Below are 16,918 nucleotides of genomic sequence, written 5' to 3' on the forward strand. Positions count from 1 at the left end.
AATGCTTTGTCCCCCGCTTGCAGACAAAGCGTTCACAAATGCATAATTCATGACAGACTGGGTTTTATTAAAATGAATCCTTCACTCGCTCCAATCACTGAAATATTATATGGGGAGCCTGTAAACGCAGGAAGAAAGCCACGGCTAGATTAGCAGTTAAAATTGTTCGCCTACCCGTGTCATTACAGAATCAACATTTTCTCTCTCTCTCTCTCTCTCTCTCTCTCTCTCTCTCTCTCTTTTAAGGTTTTATATTTACCGACAGCTGATATGCAAGAACTTGGAACCGTCGAGGCAAAGAGCAACACAGAAAGCCGCACGTATCCACTGGTAAACACCACCGAGAAGAAAAGATGTGACGGAAACTGAGGTGGAAGCGAATGATTGTCGGAGAAAACGGGACACGCACGAACGTACAGTGGCTGGCCGGTGACAGTGTGGAAATATTTTCAATCACAAGCATCTGGTTTCAGAGGGAACGGATGACCCTTTGGACTCAGACAGAAACTGAAGCACATTTTGGAAAGCATCTCTATCTCAGTCTAATTTAAGCTTCTTAGAGAATGAATGACGCTGAGGTCATGCAATGAGGTTGTGAAGTGTTTAATGATCAATTATTTGAACAAGACAGCAACGCTGAAGTAAGATGATTATGCAATTTCAACGTCACTCACGCCAAATATGTAGCCTTGGAGGAGACAAGAAGGTAAAAACTGTGAGACGGTGGAAATTCTATTAAGCCCTTCTATAAGCCCCGTGCTAAAAATCCAATTTACCAGCCAGAAATAAGCATTGATCTTGGTAGAAACTGTTGCTGCCAACTAAGATTTATTATTCACAATTTTCATTTTATTTATTTATTTATTTCTTTATTTATTTTTGGAAGGGGGGCACTCTGCAAACAGCAGGGCAACACGTACAGGGGGTTGGGACCAGCCAGTGCTGCATTTCTATCCCACATTAGCAGCTCTCCAGAGGATCTGGCCAAATGAATTAGTAATCGAGTGGTTAACATCATAAATTTGCATAATTGTCTCTCACTGGACAGACAGATTAATCTGTGCCACTGCGAGGTCCCCCCCCCCCCCCTTACACACACACACACCACTCCTCCCCACCACCACCACCGCTGCCAACCCCCCCCCCCCCCAAGTGCTGCTTCATGGTGCAGCAGCAGGTGTGTGTGAAGACTTTGCTCGACATCCAGCTCTCTGTGTTTGCGAGCCACTGGTGGGACTCCAGCCCTCTCCGGTGTTTCATTACGGGACTCTGCTGCACTTAACTTCTCTCAAGTCTGTTTGCTATGGAGACACTGGTGGTCAGGCACAAATCCCTCTCTCTCTCTCTCTCTCTCTCTCTCTCTCTCTCTCTCTCTCTCTCTCTCTCTCTCGCTCTACCTCTCTCCCTCGAGCTTTCCCCCTAATTCACTCATCAGTCACACTGAGTGGGCTATATTTCCACGGCCGGTCCGTCGAGTTCACACGGTGGTGTCTATTCAAAAAAACGGTCCTCTTAAAACGGAAAAAAAAAAAAAAGAAAATAAAGAATAGATATAATTAATAATCTCATTAATTAGATCTTAGTAAAGATCTAACATCTTAATAAAGATCTAACAGTCTGCACACTGATAATAAGCGCTAATAACTTTCAACATGTAGCACAAATATATGTATGTATATATATCTATATATATAGATATAGATATATCTATATATATAGATATATATAGCAAAAATCTGAGCTTATCTGTAAAAATGAGCAAAAATGATAACAAAAAAAGAGTAAAAATCTGACTGTCTACCTTAACATCCTGTACCACTATGATTTAGCCTGACATCGGTAATGCGGTGTCTAATGGTTTGGAATAGGCAAGCAATTATATTGACAGCTTCAACAATTTGTTCCTGATTGATAAGGAAGCTGCTGAAAAGCTGCAGAAGAACAGAAGGCCGGCACTAAAAGGAAGAGGGCTGCGTTTGTCACGGATGTCACGGCCCCTCAAATCTCCAAGTCCCTCGGAGATGTTTTAGTCCAGGTGGTTCTTCTAAAGGGCCACTGACTCAGCTTGGGGAAACATTAGCGACAATCACAAGGCAATGGTACAAGAAGGTTTGCCGCTGGCGCGCCCGGCTGCCGCGCTCCGCTGTTGGTTTCGACGTGGCATTTTTTGAGAACCTTTCAGAGTTTTTACATGAGCTCAACGTGCAACGTGTAACGGGTGCAGGCTGAGGCTGCAATGACGACTCAAGGAAATCTTAAAGCGAGAAGCTGGCAGCCTCCCATGGCCTTCTGGTCGTTAGGACTTCTCAGCTGCCAGACTCATGAAAAGAAAGAAAAAAAAAAACGAGTTTTGCCACAAGTTTTCTGGTCGAGTTTGGAGCAGATGGTTGGAGGGACTGAAAAGGCTGTTTGGTGGAGTCGTGGCTTTCCTATTTTTAACAGAAAGACGCTGTATATGAAATGAAATTAAAAATAAATAAATAAATAAAAAAGACGTGTTGAAAATATGTCTGCATAAAATGTCAGTCATCTTAATCACCAACCAAACTTTGGATCAATATCATTTGGCATGTGAAATTCCTTCCAATATTTTCACATCAATTTTTTATTTTTTTATTCACTTTAGCATAATCACATCAGTTCGGGGAGGTCTGAATGTCCTCAATCTAAAATCTCAATTCATTTCACCTCGCATGAAAATGTAAGTATCTCTAACGGTGGTTTGTTTTTCTTATTTTAATTGGTTCAACGCAAAACTGTTGTCATCCCTACTCACAGCAGATTGCAAAAATATGAACAATTTGCTCATAAAATGTGATGACAATGAAGAGTGTTAAAAAATAATGTTATAATAAAAAATAATTACATCCCAATCGTGGCATCACATGGCCTGTTTAAATCAGGTGGAGGAGACGCTTTCTAACTTGACATTATCAAGAAATAGACGAGAAAAAAATGTGTTTTTAATTTCCGAGGCCCTTTAAATATGGGAATCATATAGATCATCCAGTCCTATTCAGATGAACTATAGTGTACATACATTCACATGATGTATCTGAGCCTTCCCTCTTTATGTGCCTGCTGATGTGGGTCGTGTCCTCCTGTGAACTGCCTTGCCTCATATAAGGCTTCATGGTTTTATGCTTAATAAATTGAAGAATTGCATCAGCTTAGCCTTTGCTTGTCAGCACCAGGTGCCTCTTATGCAATATGGTTGCACAAGCGTGGCATTAAAGCATTTGGTTGTGTTTTTTTTTTATTCCAGAAATATACTGACAGAAATATCTGAAGTTACTGAAACTGTATGACCATCATTCTGTGAAATGTACACCAGAAATTGTTTTTAACACCTTAAAGTCAAGCGATCACAATCACAACAAAAATTCATCATTTCCAATTTTATTTGTCAGCAGTTGTTTGATAACTTACTGACAGTGTCTCTTTTTGGTTATTTGCCAGATAATAATTATTTCCTTCTGGTGTGTCGTGGTATTGTCTTAATTCATATATGATATTTTGTTATAAGATCACTAATATATATATATATATATATATATATGAATACATATTTTATATAAATAAAAGGAGAAATTAGAAAATATATTCCTTTTTTTCTTCTTCTTAAAATTCTACAGTTGACCTTATGTGTGTGTATGTATGTACATATATATGTATATATATATATTATAGACTGTATATCTCAGCATCATTATTAATATTAGGAATATAAAGCACTTTATCTCTATGGCCAGAAATTCGGAAGAGTCTGCAACATATGCAATATCATCTGAAGCTGACAATGTTGCAGGAACGTGCAGAGGGCCCCAGATTAACTGCTGCTCCTGCGTGTCCTCAGCAAACTGTGATAGTCAAGCAAAGCAAGAGAAAAAGAGCAACTGTGAATTCCTACAGGGGCAGCAGGAATAACTGGGCTTTTTTTTGTTTGTTTGTTTGATAAAAAAAAAACAGAAGACAAAATAGAGATACAAGGATTTAGGCTGAAGCATGAGGAATGGACTGTAGGGGGCATTGCATCGACAAAAGGTTGAGGTTCAGATGGGTCATGAAAGTCAGCCATTGGACACAAGGTTTTGGACACAATGTTTTGTCAAACATCTTGAGGAGGAGATTAAATGCAGCAGTAGAACACGCTAAACTGACACTTGAGCTACCTCCTATATCTGGGGTGGGCAAACTACGGCCAGGGGGCCATATGCGGGCCATTAAGCTTTTTAATCTGAACCGTAGTTGAAGAAATGATATTAATGTGAAATTGATAGTCATACAATGGCTAGATTTCATCCATTATTTCAGTGTTTTCAGAGTCATATCGATCAAAGACACAGATTTAGTTGAAACGTAGCTTTTTTTCATTTTCAATAGACATTGAAGGATGTTTTCTACATATCCCATGATATATCTCTCCTTCCCTCCTCCCCGTCACATTTTAGAACCCATTGTAACCACACCAGTCAAAGAGTTTGCCCACCCCTGGTCTATGTGGTACCATGGCTTATGAAATAAAATATAGCTAACCGTGCATGCACACGTTATGTAAGTGATTGTGCGTTCACACTCAAGGCCACGTTCACGTTCAATGTTCTTTGGAGAGAGAAAACATGCGCGTGGTTTCTTTTTCTTTATCTTTGCCAACAAAAAAATACAACTTGGCCGCACACTTGTTTGAATTCCAGGACATGCACACGTTCCGCGTGTTTGAGAAGGCTTTGCAGCAGAGGCAGCAGCCTGATGTCGCCCATCAGCTGGTCTTGTTGGTGAGTTGTGAGGATCAGCACCAATGGATCAACTGTCTTGATTAAAACCAGCTGTCTCTTCTTACTCAGTCAAATCCCTCAAAAATCCATCCGTCCTTCCATCTTCCACACCCACTTCCTCCTGCACCCGGGGTCAAGGCTGGGCGGCATCTTGGGGGTGTTCAGCTGGAGCCTCTCCCAGCTGCCATGTTTTTTGGACAGTGGGAGGAAGCCTGAGAAAACCCACACAGGGAGAACATGAAAACTCCACACAGAAGAGCCCCAGGAGTCCCCCCGGAAATCCAACCCAGAACCTTCTTGCTGTGAAGTGACAGCGCTGACCGCTGCGCCACTTCATCACCCTCGCCATTAAAAAGAGATAGATAGATAGAACACAAGTGTATGTGCACTGCTAGTTCAATCCATCAGCAATGAGATCTCTGATATCTAGATCTCTGCTGGAAACTGGTGTGACAGATAACGCAGGGCAGCCAGCAAAGTTCCAAGAAATGATCCAGACTTGATCAAAGCTCAGGTCGGGTAACGCGGCTCGTGCTGCTTCTCATTCAGCACACTGAAATCCACATCTTCACCAGCCTGCTCTGAAGTGATAATTTTTAACTTTGCAAACTGTGTCAATCAATACTTGTGGAGAGGTGAATAACTTAACTTTTTATTTTTTTTTATGAACTCTAGGAATCCAAAATTACCATTATATAAAAACAAATATAGACTTTCTGTAGTTTCCTTTGACCTCTCTCTCTCTCTCTCTCTCTTCATATACATGTATATATATATATATATATATATATATATATATATATATGTATATGTATATATATATATGTATGTACACACATATGCATTGCTTCATCTCCCTTGCTATCAGTGTGTCAGTCGAGTCCACTGGCTCACTTGGTGTTGGCTTTGCTTCTTATAGTGTTATAGTGATTGTAAATGGCGCTAGCGTGTTTACACTGGTTGTATAGAGATTTTCCTGTTTTGTGTTCTGTGTGGACTTAAGATGAGCTATATGTATATATGTATATATGTATATACAATGGATAAATAGATATAATCACATTATATATATATATATATATAGATCAAACGATCGATAGATGTCTATCTATCTATCTATCTACCTATCTAGTTGCCGTATGTGACGTCATCGGCAGCCGTCGGACCTACGGCATAGATACATAGATATTGGATAGACATCTATCTATTGTTTGTTTGTTCTATCTATTCTATATATAACATATAATATGATTAAATATATATATATATATATATATGTATATATATATATATATATATATATATATATATATATATATATATATATGTATATATATGTATATATATGTATATATATATATATATATATATATATATACATATATATACATATACGTATATATATGTATAATATGCTTTTAATTATCCATCTATCTATCTATCTATCTATATGTAGTTTGTCCTAATAGAGTTGCCGTAAGACACCGGTCACCGGACACATTCTGTACTTACACCAGCACCAACTGTGTAGAGGCAGTGGAAAACACGCCTGATCTGACAACACTGACTTCCAAAGGTTTTCTCTCTCTCTCTCTCTCTCTCTCTCTCTCTCTCTCTCTCTCTCTCTCTCTCTCTCTCTCTCTCTCTCTCTTTCATGCATTTTTACAAACACATCTTTGGAATCAGCACGTCACAAGCAGGAAATAATTGGAAATGACAAAAGGTAATGAACAATCAAACAATTCTCAGTGACTCTGCCATCTGCCCGCTGAAATTGGATTCCAAAAAAACACCTCACATCTTTTGGAGCTGAACATTTTGTCTGACGTCCAACACATCCCCGACCAGAGCGCTTAAATCTACTGTATTTTATCATACCTCTGATAAACTGTTGTTTTGGTTTTGTTTTGGTCTGAACAATAAAAAAAAAATGCCTTCATTTGATATTAGGTGGTTGCTGCTAAGATCCCTTTTATCACATGGCTGTGCAGTAATTTTACTGAAACAACCAGGTTAAGAGAGGTGAACACTTCCAAAATACACTTTGGTCACACACAGTTTTTTTCAGAAGAAATACACCACAATCAGTGTGACGGAAAAGTAAAAGGTGTCTCAAAAAGTTATATATATATATATATATATATATATATATATATATATATATATATATATATATATATATATGTATATATATATATATATTTATATATATATATATATATATATATATATATATATACATATATATATATATATATGTGTATATATATATATATATATATATATATATATATATATATATATATATATATATATATATGTATATATATATATATATATATATATAATTGATTGTTAGTTTATTGATCTTATCGATCAATAAACGGTTAATTGATAAGCAGCAATTTTTCCTGAGAACCTAAATTTCACAATGAAAAATGTGTAAGGAACACATTATTTAACCCATTTATACATCAGGGGGCTGTGGGGGTGGGGTTTAGAGCTGTGACATCCAAAAAAGATCGGTTTCGGCGTTTAAACGAAGCCAGGCAAGGAGGCGTTTTCAAACGTCCGTTGATCTCCTCTGAACATTTTCAAAAGCACGCGTTCAACTGTTCAGCATTTCAGTGCTCATCGCTCATCACGCACTTCTTGTGATTCACCACAAAAATGACAACGTGCCTCCTCTGATCCGTGGTGTCTGATGTGCGAGTCCAGCCCTCCAGGCTCCGCCCACCCAAGGCGTCTGAAGCGGCTGCGGCGCGTTTGCGGCCCCTGCACTCCGCGTGCGAGTTCCCAACAGGCCTGACGAGGCACTTTTCACCAGCGTGGAAGCGCTGCAGCCTCGTTGTGAAGATATGCGGCTGTTTTATGGATGAAATGGCTCAGACAGGAAGTCAGTGATCGGAAATATATATACATATATATATATATATATATATACTTAAAATAAACTTTCACTTTGAGACCTTTAATGATAATTATTTTAAATGTGATTTTGGATTTTGCCAAGAGGGCACTTCAGCGGCATCTACCCATACCAGTGTGGACCTTTGAGCAAGCACGCACACACACACACACACACACACACTCACACACACACACACACACACACACACACATTCCTGGAAGGAGCACGTCGGACTCTCTCTCTCTTTCTCGCAGTGTTAAACTGCGTCTCCTCTCGAAAAAAAAAAAACAAATCCCTGGAGTGAGAGTGAGAGTGAAAATGAGCGTGAGGAAGCGGAGGAGAGCAAGAGAGCGGCGGACGAGAGCGACGGAGGAAAGGAGACGGGATTACGGGGATAATGTGAGCAGATGGAGGGAGGTCTCGGCTCCATCAGGACTCTCCACTCCAAAGGGATTAAAGGACTTCAACCTAGCCACTGACAACCCCGCGCACGCTGGGTTTCCACACACACACACACACACACACGCACACAAACACACACTCCCATCACCCAGCTTAGCCCAACCAACACACGCCCCCATCTCACACCCCCGCCGCTGCCATTGCGCATGCTCACTCTGCACTTTTCCAGCCGCTGAGTTCAGAGAAAACACTTTTTCCCCAATTGTTAAAACACAAATCCTGCTACTTGAGACACAAAGACCACAACATGTAACTCGTGCACCCCCCCCCACCGCCCCTCCCGTCCCACCCTGAGCCAATTCTGCTAAACTACAAGCGCAATTCCTGCACTCCAAAAACACACTTTTTCTGCAAAACCTTACACACATTTCTCTGCATTTCGCACACTTTTCATGAAAAAAAAATGTCTTGTTTTCCCCAAGGAACACTGTCCGTCAAAATCCTCAAGTTCATTTCCTATGCACACAGACCCATCACTTGGGCCAAACGCCCGTCACACAGTTTTACAATTAGCTCTGTAACTACATGATGGTTTGTGTGTCATTTGGAAGCAAAACGCCATTTTTGAGACAAAACAAAATCACGTCTTGAACGTAAAGTTGCATTTTGCAGAATTGAGAGCTTTGGCTCGCGTGTGTGTGTTTCCATGTATGTGTGGAGTTCTGACAGCGTATGAGGCAATGTTTTCAGAAATGTGTGAGCTGTCAAACTTGTCATTTTTTTCCCCAGCACGTCGGAGTCAGAACACAGTCACACACTTCAACCAAGCGGCCTGTCCTCTCCACCTCCGTCTCCGCCGTTACAAAATGTCACACACACACACACACACACACACAGAGGGTTGGACGCTTTACTCTGAGTCCGCCTATTTAATGCTGAGCCTCCACTCTGAACTATGCATTAATATTCATCCTGTTTAGGCGAAACAAATCACGACACTGAGAGAGAGAGAGAGGGGGGGGGGGAGTGGGGGGGGGGGGGGGGCACTGAAGACCCAGTCAGCAGAAACACAACTCACGTCCAGAGAGGATTTGGCAACATAAGCAACAATATGTGACGTGTATTTAATCTTCGTGCTGCCTAATCCATTTTACACATTACAAAGTCATTCCAATTGTTGGCGCCGGCCGGATTACGCTAGATTACATTTTCAAGGGATAGTTCAGTTTTTGTTTGGATTTTCTCTCTCTCTCTCTCTCTCTCTCTCTCTCTCTCTCTCTCTCTCTCTCTCTCTCTCTCTCTCTTCTTAATTGGGGATGTACACCAGCTTTTTGACTGGGAGGGGGCCACAATGGCTTCTAAAATTTGACAGAGGGTTCGGAGCAGGAGCAGATGGATGGAGTGTTTTTGGTGCCCCACCTCATAGCAGGAAAAAAATATATCATGGGATGTGTAGAAAACATGCGCTCTAATGTCAATTGAAAATGAATCAAAGCAAAGTTACAACGAAATCATTGTCTTTGAGTAGGGGGTGGGAATCGAGAAAAACGGTTCCGACTTAGAACCGGTTCCAAACACCTCCAATGCTACTGATTCTTCTTAACAATCCGTTCATTTCCCCGCACAGCGTCACATCACGTTATGTCACAGGGCGGCAGTCAGGGACACTGCGACGCTCCTCTGCTTTAGCTAGGAGGAAACGAGGAGCGAAGGAAGCGGTCGAAAGCATGGCTCCATTTCAGAAAAAGAGACGAGAAGACTGCCTTGTGTAATCAGTGCGACGCTGTCGTCTCATGGAGAGGTGCAAGTACCTCAAATATGCCAGTGTTTGACTGTCTACGTGCCAGTGCTCGCGCTAGAGCTGTTGCAGCTGCGAGCTCCGCTGTGATCTCCATCGACGACGGTAACATCCACGTGGAATATATCCTGCATTTGGCACAGTCACCCTGCAAGCGACATGCACTTTTTGATTATTTAAGCCGAGCTACGTAGAAATATTTCCCTTTTTCATCCCTTTTCGAAAATGATGATGTTCATTCTGTGTGCTCTCTGACAAGTTTACAGTATTTTCAAAATGGTGTCTAGGCATACATGCCTATTTTTCTAAAGCGAGGACTTTAAAACCCCACATTATTTAGGTCTTTATTGAAATGAAATACAGCCATTGTATGACTGACTGACTATATATCGTTTCTTCAAGTATCAGTGGGCTGGATTAAAAAGCTTAACGAGCCTTATATGCCCCCCCCCAGGTCATAGCTTGCCCACCCCTAATATACACAGTCAGTCAGGTTTTCAAAAATGAAGTAAAACAAAACAAAACAAAACAAAACAATGGCGGTGGGCTGTTTTGTTCCCACTTCAGAGAAACAGAACCAGAAGTGCAGCTGCAGCAGCACAAGGGAAGAAATGTATGTGGTTGCAGTCACGCTGCGTCGAATCATTGACATTGTTAATAACGCTGCTGTCAAATCCCCTGTTTCCGCGGTATTATAGTTTATATTGTACACATGTACATATTATATACGTTTTACTATAGTAGTTGTCTTGCTTCAGTCATCTAACAATGTGCTTCTCGAAGCCACCGGAGCATTTTGATTTTGAAATATATATATTTTTTGTTGTGCACCGGGTGCGGCGCGGCTGCTGCCCACTGCTCTCCCTCTCAGGGGATGAGGGGTCAAACGCGCAGAACAAATTTTACATCCTTCGGGATGTGACAATCACTGGGACTTTAACTTTAAACAGTCTTTGTGCTATGTCTGTCTGTCTATCTGTGTGTGTGTGTGTGTGTGCGTGCATGTTTGTGTGTGTGCGCGCGCGTGTGTGTTCCGGTGACCTCAGAGTTTTTAAAAGATTAAAAGGTCTGGATTTTCCAAAAAGGTTTGTTGTCGTTTTGTTTTTGTTTTTTTCTCAAACTACCTTAAACAACCCCACAAAATAAATAAATAAATAAATAAATAAATAATAAAAGAAACACCTCTCCCTTTAAAACAACCTTCTTTCAACATTTGCTGATTAACATCCCAATGACAGAAAGACTAAACAATCATTTTAGATGATACTAGAGCTGTCACCCGGATCATTGATGCCATATTTATGTTCATGTCAACCAACAAGTCAACGATTCCATCTGACAAAAAAAACAAAACAACAACAAAAAAAACCCAACATAATCTTAAGTGATTGGAATAGTGAAGAGTCAATCTGGTTTGAAAATGTATCTGCTAGAACAGACACGGGCAAACTACGGCCCAGGGGCCTTATGTGGCCTGTTAGGCATTTTAATTTAGCCCGCCGAAACTTAAAATTAAATTAATTTAAATGATATTAATTGTCAGTACGTCAAAAAAAAGAGCTGTATTTCACAATTTTTTTCATTGTTTTAAAAGTCATTTCAATAAAGAGCTAAATACTGTGTGGCTTCAAAGACATATTTTGCTGAAACTTTGCTTTGGTTCATTTTCAATTGAAATTAAAGCATGTTTTCAACATATCCCATGATCTATTTTTTCTCCGAAGAGGTGGGTCACCAAAGCCTCGTTCAGACTGCCAGCCGGAATCCAATTTTTAGCCCATCCAGATTGAAACCGGATGGCTTTTTAGTCGTCTGAACAGTCCCAAATCACATGAAATCCCATTTTTGCAAAACGGATTGAAACCACCTTCCGGATGGCAATTGGCAATGGCAATTGGACGGATGCGTCTCAGTCTGAACAGCTTCAAACACACCGATCCGTTCTGAGTGTCCGTGACGTCACGCGACACAAAACCCAAACCCGCCAGACCAGAGAGCGCCGTTGGAGGTGCGGGCGGAGCTGTAACGTAATGGAGCAGACAGAAGAAGTAGAAAACAGGGGGAAAGTCATCGGCTCATCAGTGTGTGGGGAGATAACTGCAGCTCCATTCAAGCCAAGCTCCAGGCCGTGTATCGCAACAAGTCCACTTAGCTTTTGCCGCTGTCGCAATTATGTGACGTCACACGCGACACGCGCTGGACGACGCCTCCGCTCCGACGTCGTTGCCACAGCAACCTGTCAGATGGGTCAATAATGTTGCCCAGTCCGAACAGAGCCGGATCCCATTAGGACACTTGCCGATTTGAGAGGGAATCTGATTCGAATCAGATTCGCCTGCAGTCTGAACGCAGCCCCGAACATTCCGTCCATCTGCTCCCGCTCCGGCACCTCTGTCATATTTTACAACCCATTTTGGCCCCACCAGTCAAAAAAGTTTGCCCACCCCTGGACTAGAAATAGAAAAAAAAAAATGCCTGCAGTGATGCAGCTTGAACGGACTGAGCAGAGCTTTTAGCCTGGAATCAGACCGCATCTTAAATGTGTCTAGTCCCGTAAAAGCCGGATCTCCTGACTTGGCAACAGGAAGGCGTCATTCTGCAAGAGAAAGCGCAAGTGTCGCATTTAACGCTTGACGTTTATGAGGTTCTTTTCTTCTTCTTCTTCTTCTTCTTCTTCTTCTTCTTCTTCTTCGTAATCAATATTAATGTCTTTAACAGGGGGATGATGGTGACAAACAGCCGACATGGTCCGCCCTCTCTCTCTCTCTCTCTCTCTCTCTCTCTCTCTCTCTCTCTCTCTCTCTCTCACTGTTGTCAGATAGTGCTGAGTGCCAGCAGCAGCCTCAGCTCCTTTTGGTGCAACAGGAGACTTTTGCATCAGCGATAGGTCACAGTGGACAGGTCCCTCCTCCAGTCAAATACTGTTAACTGGTCTGAACGCGACGAGCTGTGTGAACTCTATGTTATAGCACGCTGAGAAGAATAAACAGGCCGGCAGAGAGACACAGAGGTATCGAAAAGAAAATGGTGATACACCCATACACACACACACACACACACACACACACTTATACACATATACACCCCCCCCCCCTCACACACACCCACACACACACCATCACTTGCTCTGCTTCTCCGCAGGTGTTAATTAACCTGTTGGTCCAGGCGGCTGCGGAGGGACAATCTTCTCCCCTGACACACGAGCATCTGCTGCTGCTGGCAGCGAGCAGCGCACGCACACACACACACACACACACACACACACACACACACGCACACACACACACACACACACACACACACGCACACACGACCCTAATTCATCTCAGTGCACGAATCGCCACCGACGCCGCTGATCCGTGTCATTCGCTTTATAACCCGTGTGTGTTCGACAGCGGAAACAGTGGCGCGGTTCGCCGCTGAGCTCCACCACCTGATCACGTCGGTCAGAGGGACGGCCAGGACGGAGGTCATTTCATCAACAACTGGGTTAATACGGTGCCTGGCGACTGGTTCACACTCAGGATCCAAGGCTGACTTGCCAAGCCAACATATGTAGAGTGGGAACCTTAAAAATTCAAAATAGGTAATGACAAAAAAAAAAAAAAAAAAAAAATCTTCCCTCATTTCCCTCCTTGCAAATCCCTGTACCTCACATGTATTCCACCGCTCGAGGAACTCTGAGGGGTTGAGACCAACGAGTGCATCAACACTTCATCCCGGACTTGACTGAAGTTAAAGGTGACTTTTACACCACCAATGAAACAAGGCCACGACTTGATCCCTGCCAATATGACTGAAAGGCAACATCCTATAACTATGACTTAAAATAAAATGAAATGGAAAAGCTGGAGAAGGAAGTCCTCTTCCCCTCTTCCTCCATTCGCACCTCAAGCAAAAATCATCAATTCATTTTATATATATATACAGGTCCTGTCACTATGCCTCCAAATGATCATGCGCCTGGATTCAGGACAAGTTGGTCTTATGTATTAAGCAACGTGCCTCCCATGGCGCGAGCACACAGGAAGTGCGCTCACCGACCCGTCACATCCAATTCGCGCTCTCTCTCTCTCTCTCTCTCTCTCTCTCTCTCTCTCTCTCTCTCTCTCTCTCTCTCTCTCTCTCACCTCTCTTGTCTTGAACTTTGACGGTGACCTCCACCAGGGGGTCGGTCTCGCGGTCCAGCCTCCGCGAGATGACCACGTCCCCGCTCTCGCGGCTCACGCTGACAGGCGCGCTCTCGGCGGGCTCGGGCTCCACGAGCTCGAAGGTCGCCGACTGAAACCTGACCGGGTTCAGGTTCACGAGCACCGAGCCGATGGCCGCATCCTCCGACACGCTGATCAACATAGAGTTGTCGTCGCTGTCCGACCCTCTCACCGACCGGGGCTTCCGCTCGGGCGCCCTCGCGGGCAGCTTGGCCTCGCGCGCCCCCGGCCACTGCCGCGGGTTCACCTCCACTGTCACGCCGCGGCTGGTGCGCGGCGGCCAGCCGCGGTCCCGCGCAAACACGCGGAACTTGATGGGCTGGTCCCGGCCCAGGATGGAGTCCACCAGCAGGAGGTCTCCGGTTTTGGGCACCACGTAGAAGCTCCCGTTCCTGGGCTCGGCGAAGTAGATGAGCTCCGCGTTCTTGCCGCTGTCAGCGTCCCGCGCCGTGGCCGTGTAGACGGCCGTGCGCAGCGGCGTGGCGTCATCCAGGCAGAGTCTCACCGCTGCGCCGGGGAAGGTGGGCTGGTGGTCGTTCGTATCCAGTACGTCCACTTTGAAATGAGCCACCTCGGTGAGCAGCGGGCGCCCCTCTTCCTCTTCCTCTTCCTCCTCCTCCTCCTCCCGGGAGGATCCCGCGTACTGGCCGCAGCACACGCCGAGGCTCAGCGCGTACTCCGCCCGCTCCTCCCGATCCAGAACCCCGCTGGTCTTCAGCAAAATATGGCCCCGTTTGTGATGCGCAAAGACGCGGAAATTCTGGCTTCCGTCCCCCGTCAGTCTGAAGTGATGCGCCGACGCCGCCGCAGAATCCCCAGGACCGCACAACCTGTCCGAGTTGAGCCGCTTGATCGGGACGCTGAGCCCGTTGACCCGGGAGCCCGGAGCCGAGTTCTCGAACACATGGCCGTGGAAGAACGGCACCGTCTCCGCGGTTCTGTTCCCGAGGACGCACAGGGGTAGAAAGACGAGCCAAAACATGGCTGGATCTCGCAGTCCGGCGCACTTAGAGAGACCGATCCGCGCCGCCGACTCGGAGCGCGCACATTCCTGTCGGAAGAGTCTCCGCTTTTACTTCACAACCGAAACTTCCATCAAACTGAGCGACCGAGGGCACCGCATCTCCGCTCATCTCGACTCAGGAGAAGTTGCGCGTCCACCTCCTCTTCCTCCTCTTCCTCCTCCTCCTCCTCCTCCTCCTGCTGCCGCTGCTGCTACTAGTGCTGCCGCCGCCGCTGCCGCTGCTCTCCACAGTTTGCTGTCGCTCCTGTCAGTGCTTGGCTTCTGACAGCAACGAGCGCGCGCTTTACCTCCGTCCTCCCCACCGCCCCCCCTTCTCGCTCTCCCTTTTCTTTTTTTGCGTGCGTGCGTTTTTAGCGTGCGTCGTATCCGAGCGATTTCACACGGGGATCACATTTAATCCATCGCGCGTTTGAAAGCGGCTGCAGAATGCGTGCGTGCGCGCGCCCGTCCGCCGGCTCTGGCTTTTGGAGATGAATCGGAGCTCCTTTTATCCGGAGATCAATTTTGTTTGCTCCTCAAACGCAGTTCATGTGGAGACGCGGTTCATCGCGAGGATATCTTACTGAGGCGGCTGGTTGGCTTTTTTCTTTCTTTCGTTCTTTCTGGTTTTTTTTATTTATCTTTTTTTTTTATTTATTATTTTTTTTTTTTACGCACGCTTTGCTAGCGATGCATCCGGCGCGGTGCGTGCGCGGTGACACGGTGTGATGCAGCGCGATCTATCCGACTCTGCCATCGGAAATGAACTTCTCAGCAAAGGAAGGCGCCGCGAGTCGATGGGAGCCGCCGTGCGTGTGCATGTGCGTGTTTCGGGCGGAATCCTCAGGGGAATAACCCTAAATCCCCCCCTACCTCACCAACACCCCCCTCCCCCACCACCACCACCACCACACACACACACACACACACACACACACACACACACACACACACACATCAGTGATCAATGTCCAGTCTTGCACATCCAAATCCATCACTTCTCTTTCCAACATTGACACCACGAGTGGCTTTGGGTTAAAATAATGTAAAAAAAAATCTGTTATTTTTAAATGCCTCCAGAAGAAGAAGAAGCGATAAAACACAAGTCTTGTAGCCCAAAGGCTCTTTGTTACATCACGCATCGGCGCCATCTTCATGTCACAGCAAGAAGGGGCCCCGGCTCCACGGTGCTCGTCTGCTTGTTATGGAGCTTTTGTGTGGACTCCAGGGCTCGGCGCAAAGTTCCAGACAGGTTCCCCTGCAAAATGAAGAACGGCCTCAAATTTAATATAAAAGACTCTCACTTTCATATATCAGCTTTCACTTTCATATCGCCCTCCTTCCCACAAGAAGACACAATTCAATAGCCAATCGACAGGGGCCCTAAATCTTCCCGCGCCAATGCTCGCTAATAAATCTGAGACTGTTTGCGGATCCGTTTTAGCGCAGCACGGCCATTATCGAATGCAAAGCAGCCAGTACTTCTGAGTCCCCCCCCCCCCGCCTCTCCTGCTGTTTGATCTGCGACTCACTGAAACACTGCAACCTGTGCAGTTTTTAGAAAAAGTTTCAGGATCAGCAGTCCTCGGATAACAGGATGCTTCTCAGGCTCCAGTGCCAAAAATGATGTTCGCATATTCACGTATATATTCAGCCAGGCTTTTGGTTTTGCATTTGGTTTGCATCAATGTTAAGCATTAAAAGTGAATTTCCCCTTTTCCTCATTTGAATGACCCAGCAGCGATACTCACCTTGATGTTAAAATCATCTGACTAGGCGTTAAGCGTCTTACTCCTTTAAAAAAAAAAAAAAGGAGAG

The 16,918-nt window shown here is 44.5% G+C and overlaps 1 protein-coding gene across 1 annotated transcript in view; it reads right to left on the reverse strand.

Moving 5' to 3' along the window:
* LOC142889654 (neural-cadherin-like) overlaps nucleotides 1-15,397 on the reverse strand; it is a 310,909-nt gene extending 295,512 nt beyond the window's left edge. The window contains exon 1 of the mRNA XM_076028445.1: nucleotides 14,017-15,397. Within this exon, the coding sequence (XP_075884560.1) occupies nucleotides 14,017-15,079 (1,063 nt within the window). The 5' untranslated portion in view covers nucleotides 15,080-15,397. The remainder of the gene's footprint in view (nucleotides 1-14,016) is intronic.
* Between the last annotated feature and the right edge of the window lie 1,521 nt (nucleotides 15,398-16,918).

This window comes from Nelusetta ayraudi, unplaced genomic scaffold (assembly GCF_046127955.1).
Source record: "Nelusetta ayraudi isolate G7.1 ecotype Tasmania unplaced genomic scaffold, CSIRO-AGI_Nayr_v1 ptg000023l, whole genome shotgun sequence".
NCBI classification, from domain to species: domain Eukaryota; kingdom Metazoa; phylum Chordata; class Actinopteri; order Tetraodontiformes; family Monacanthidae; genus Nelusetta; species Nelusetta ayraudi.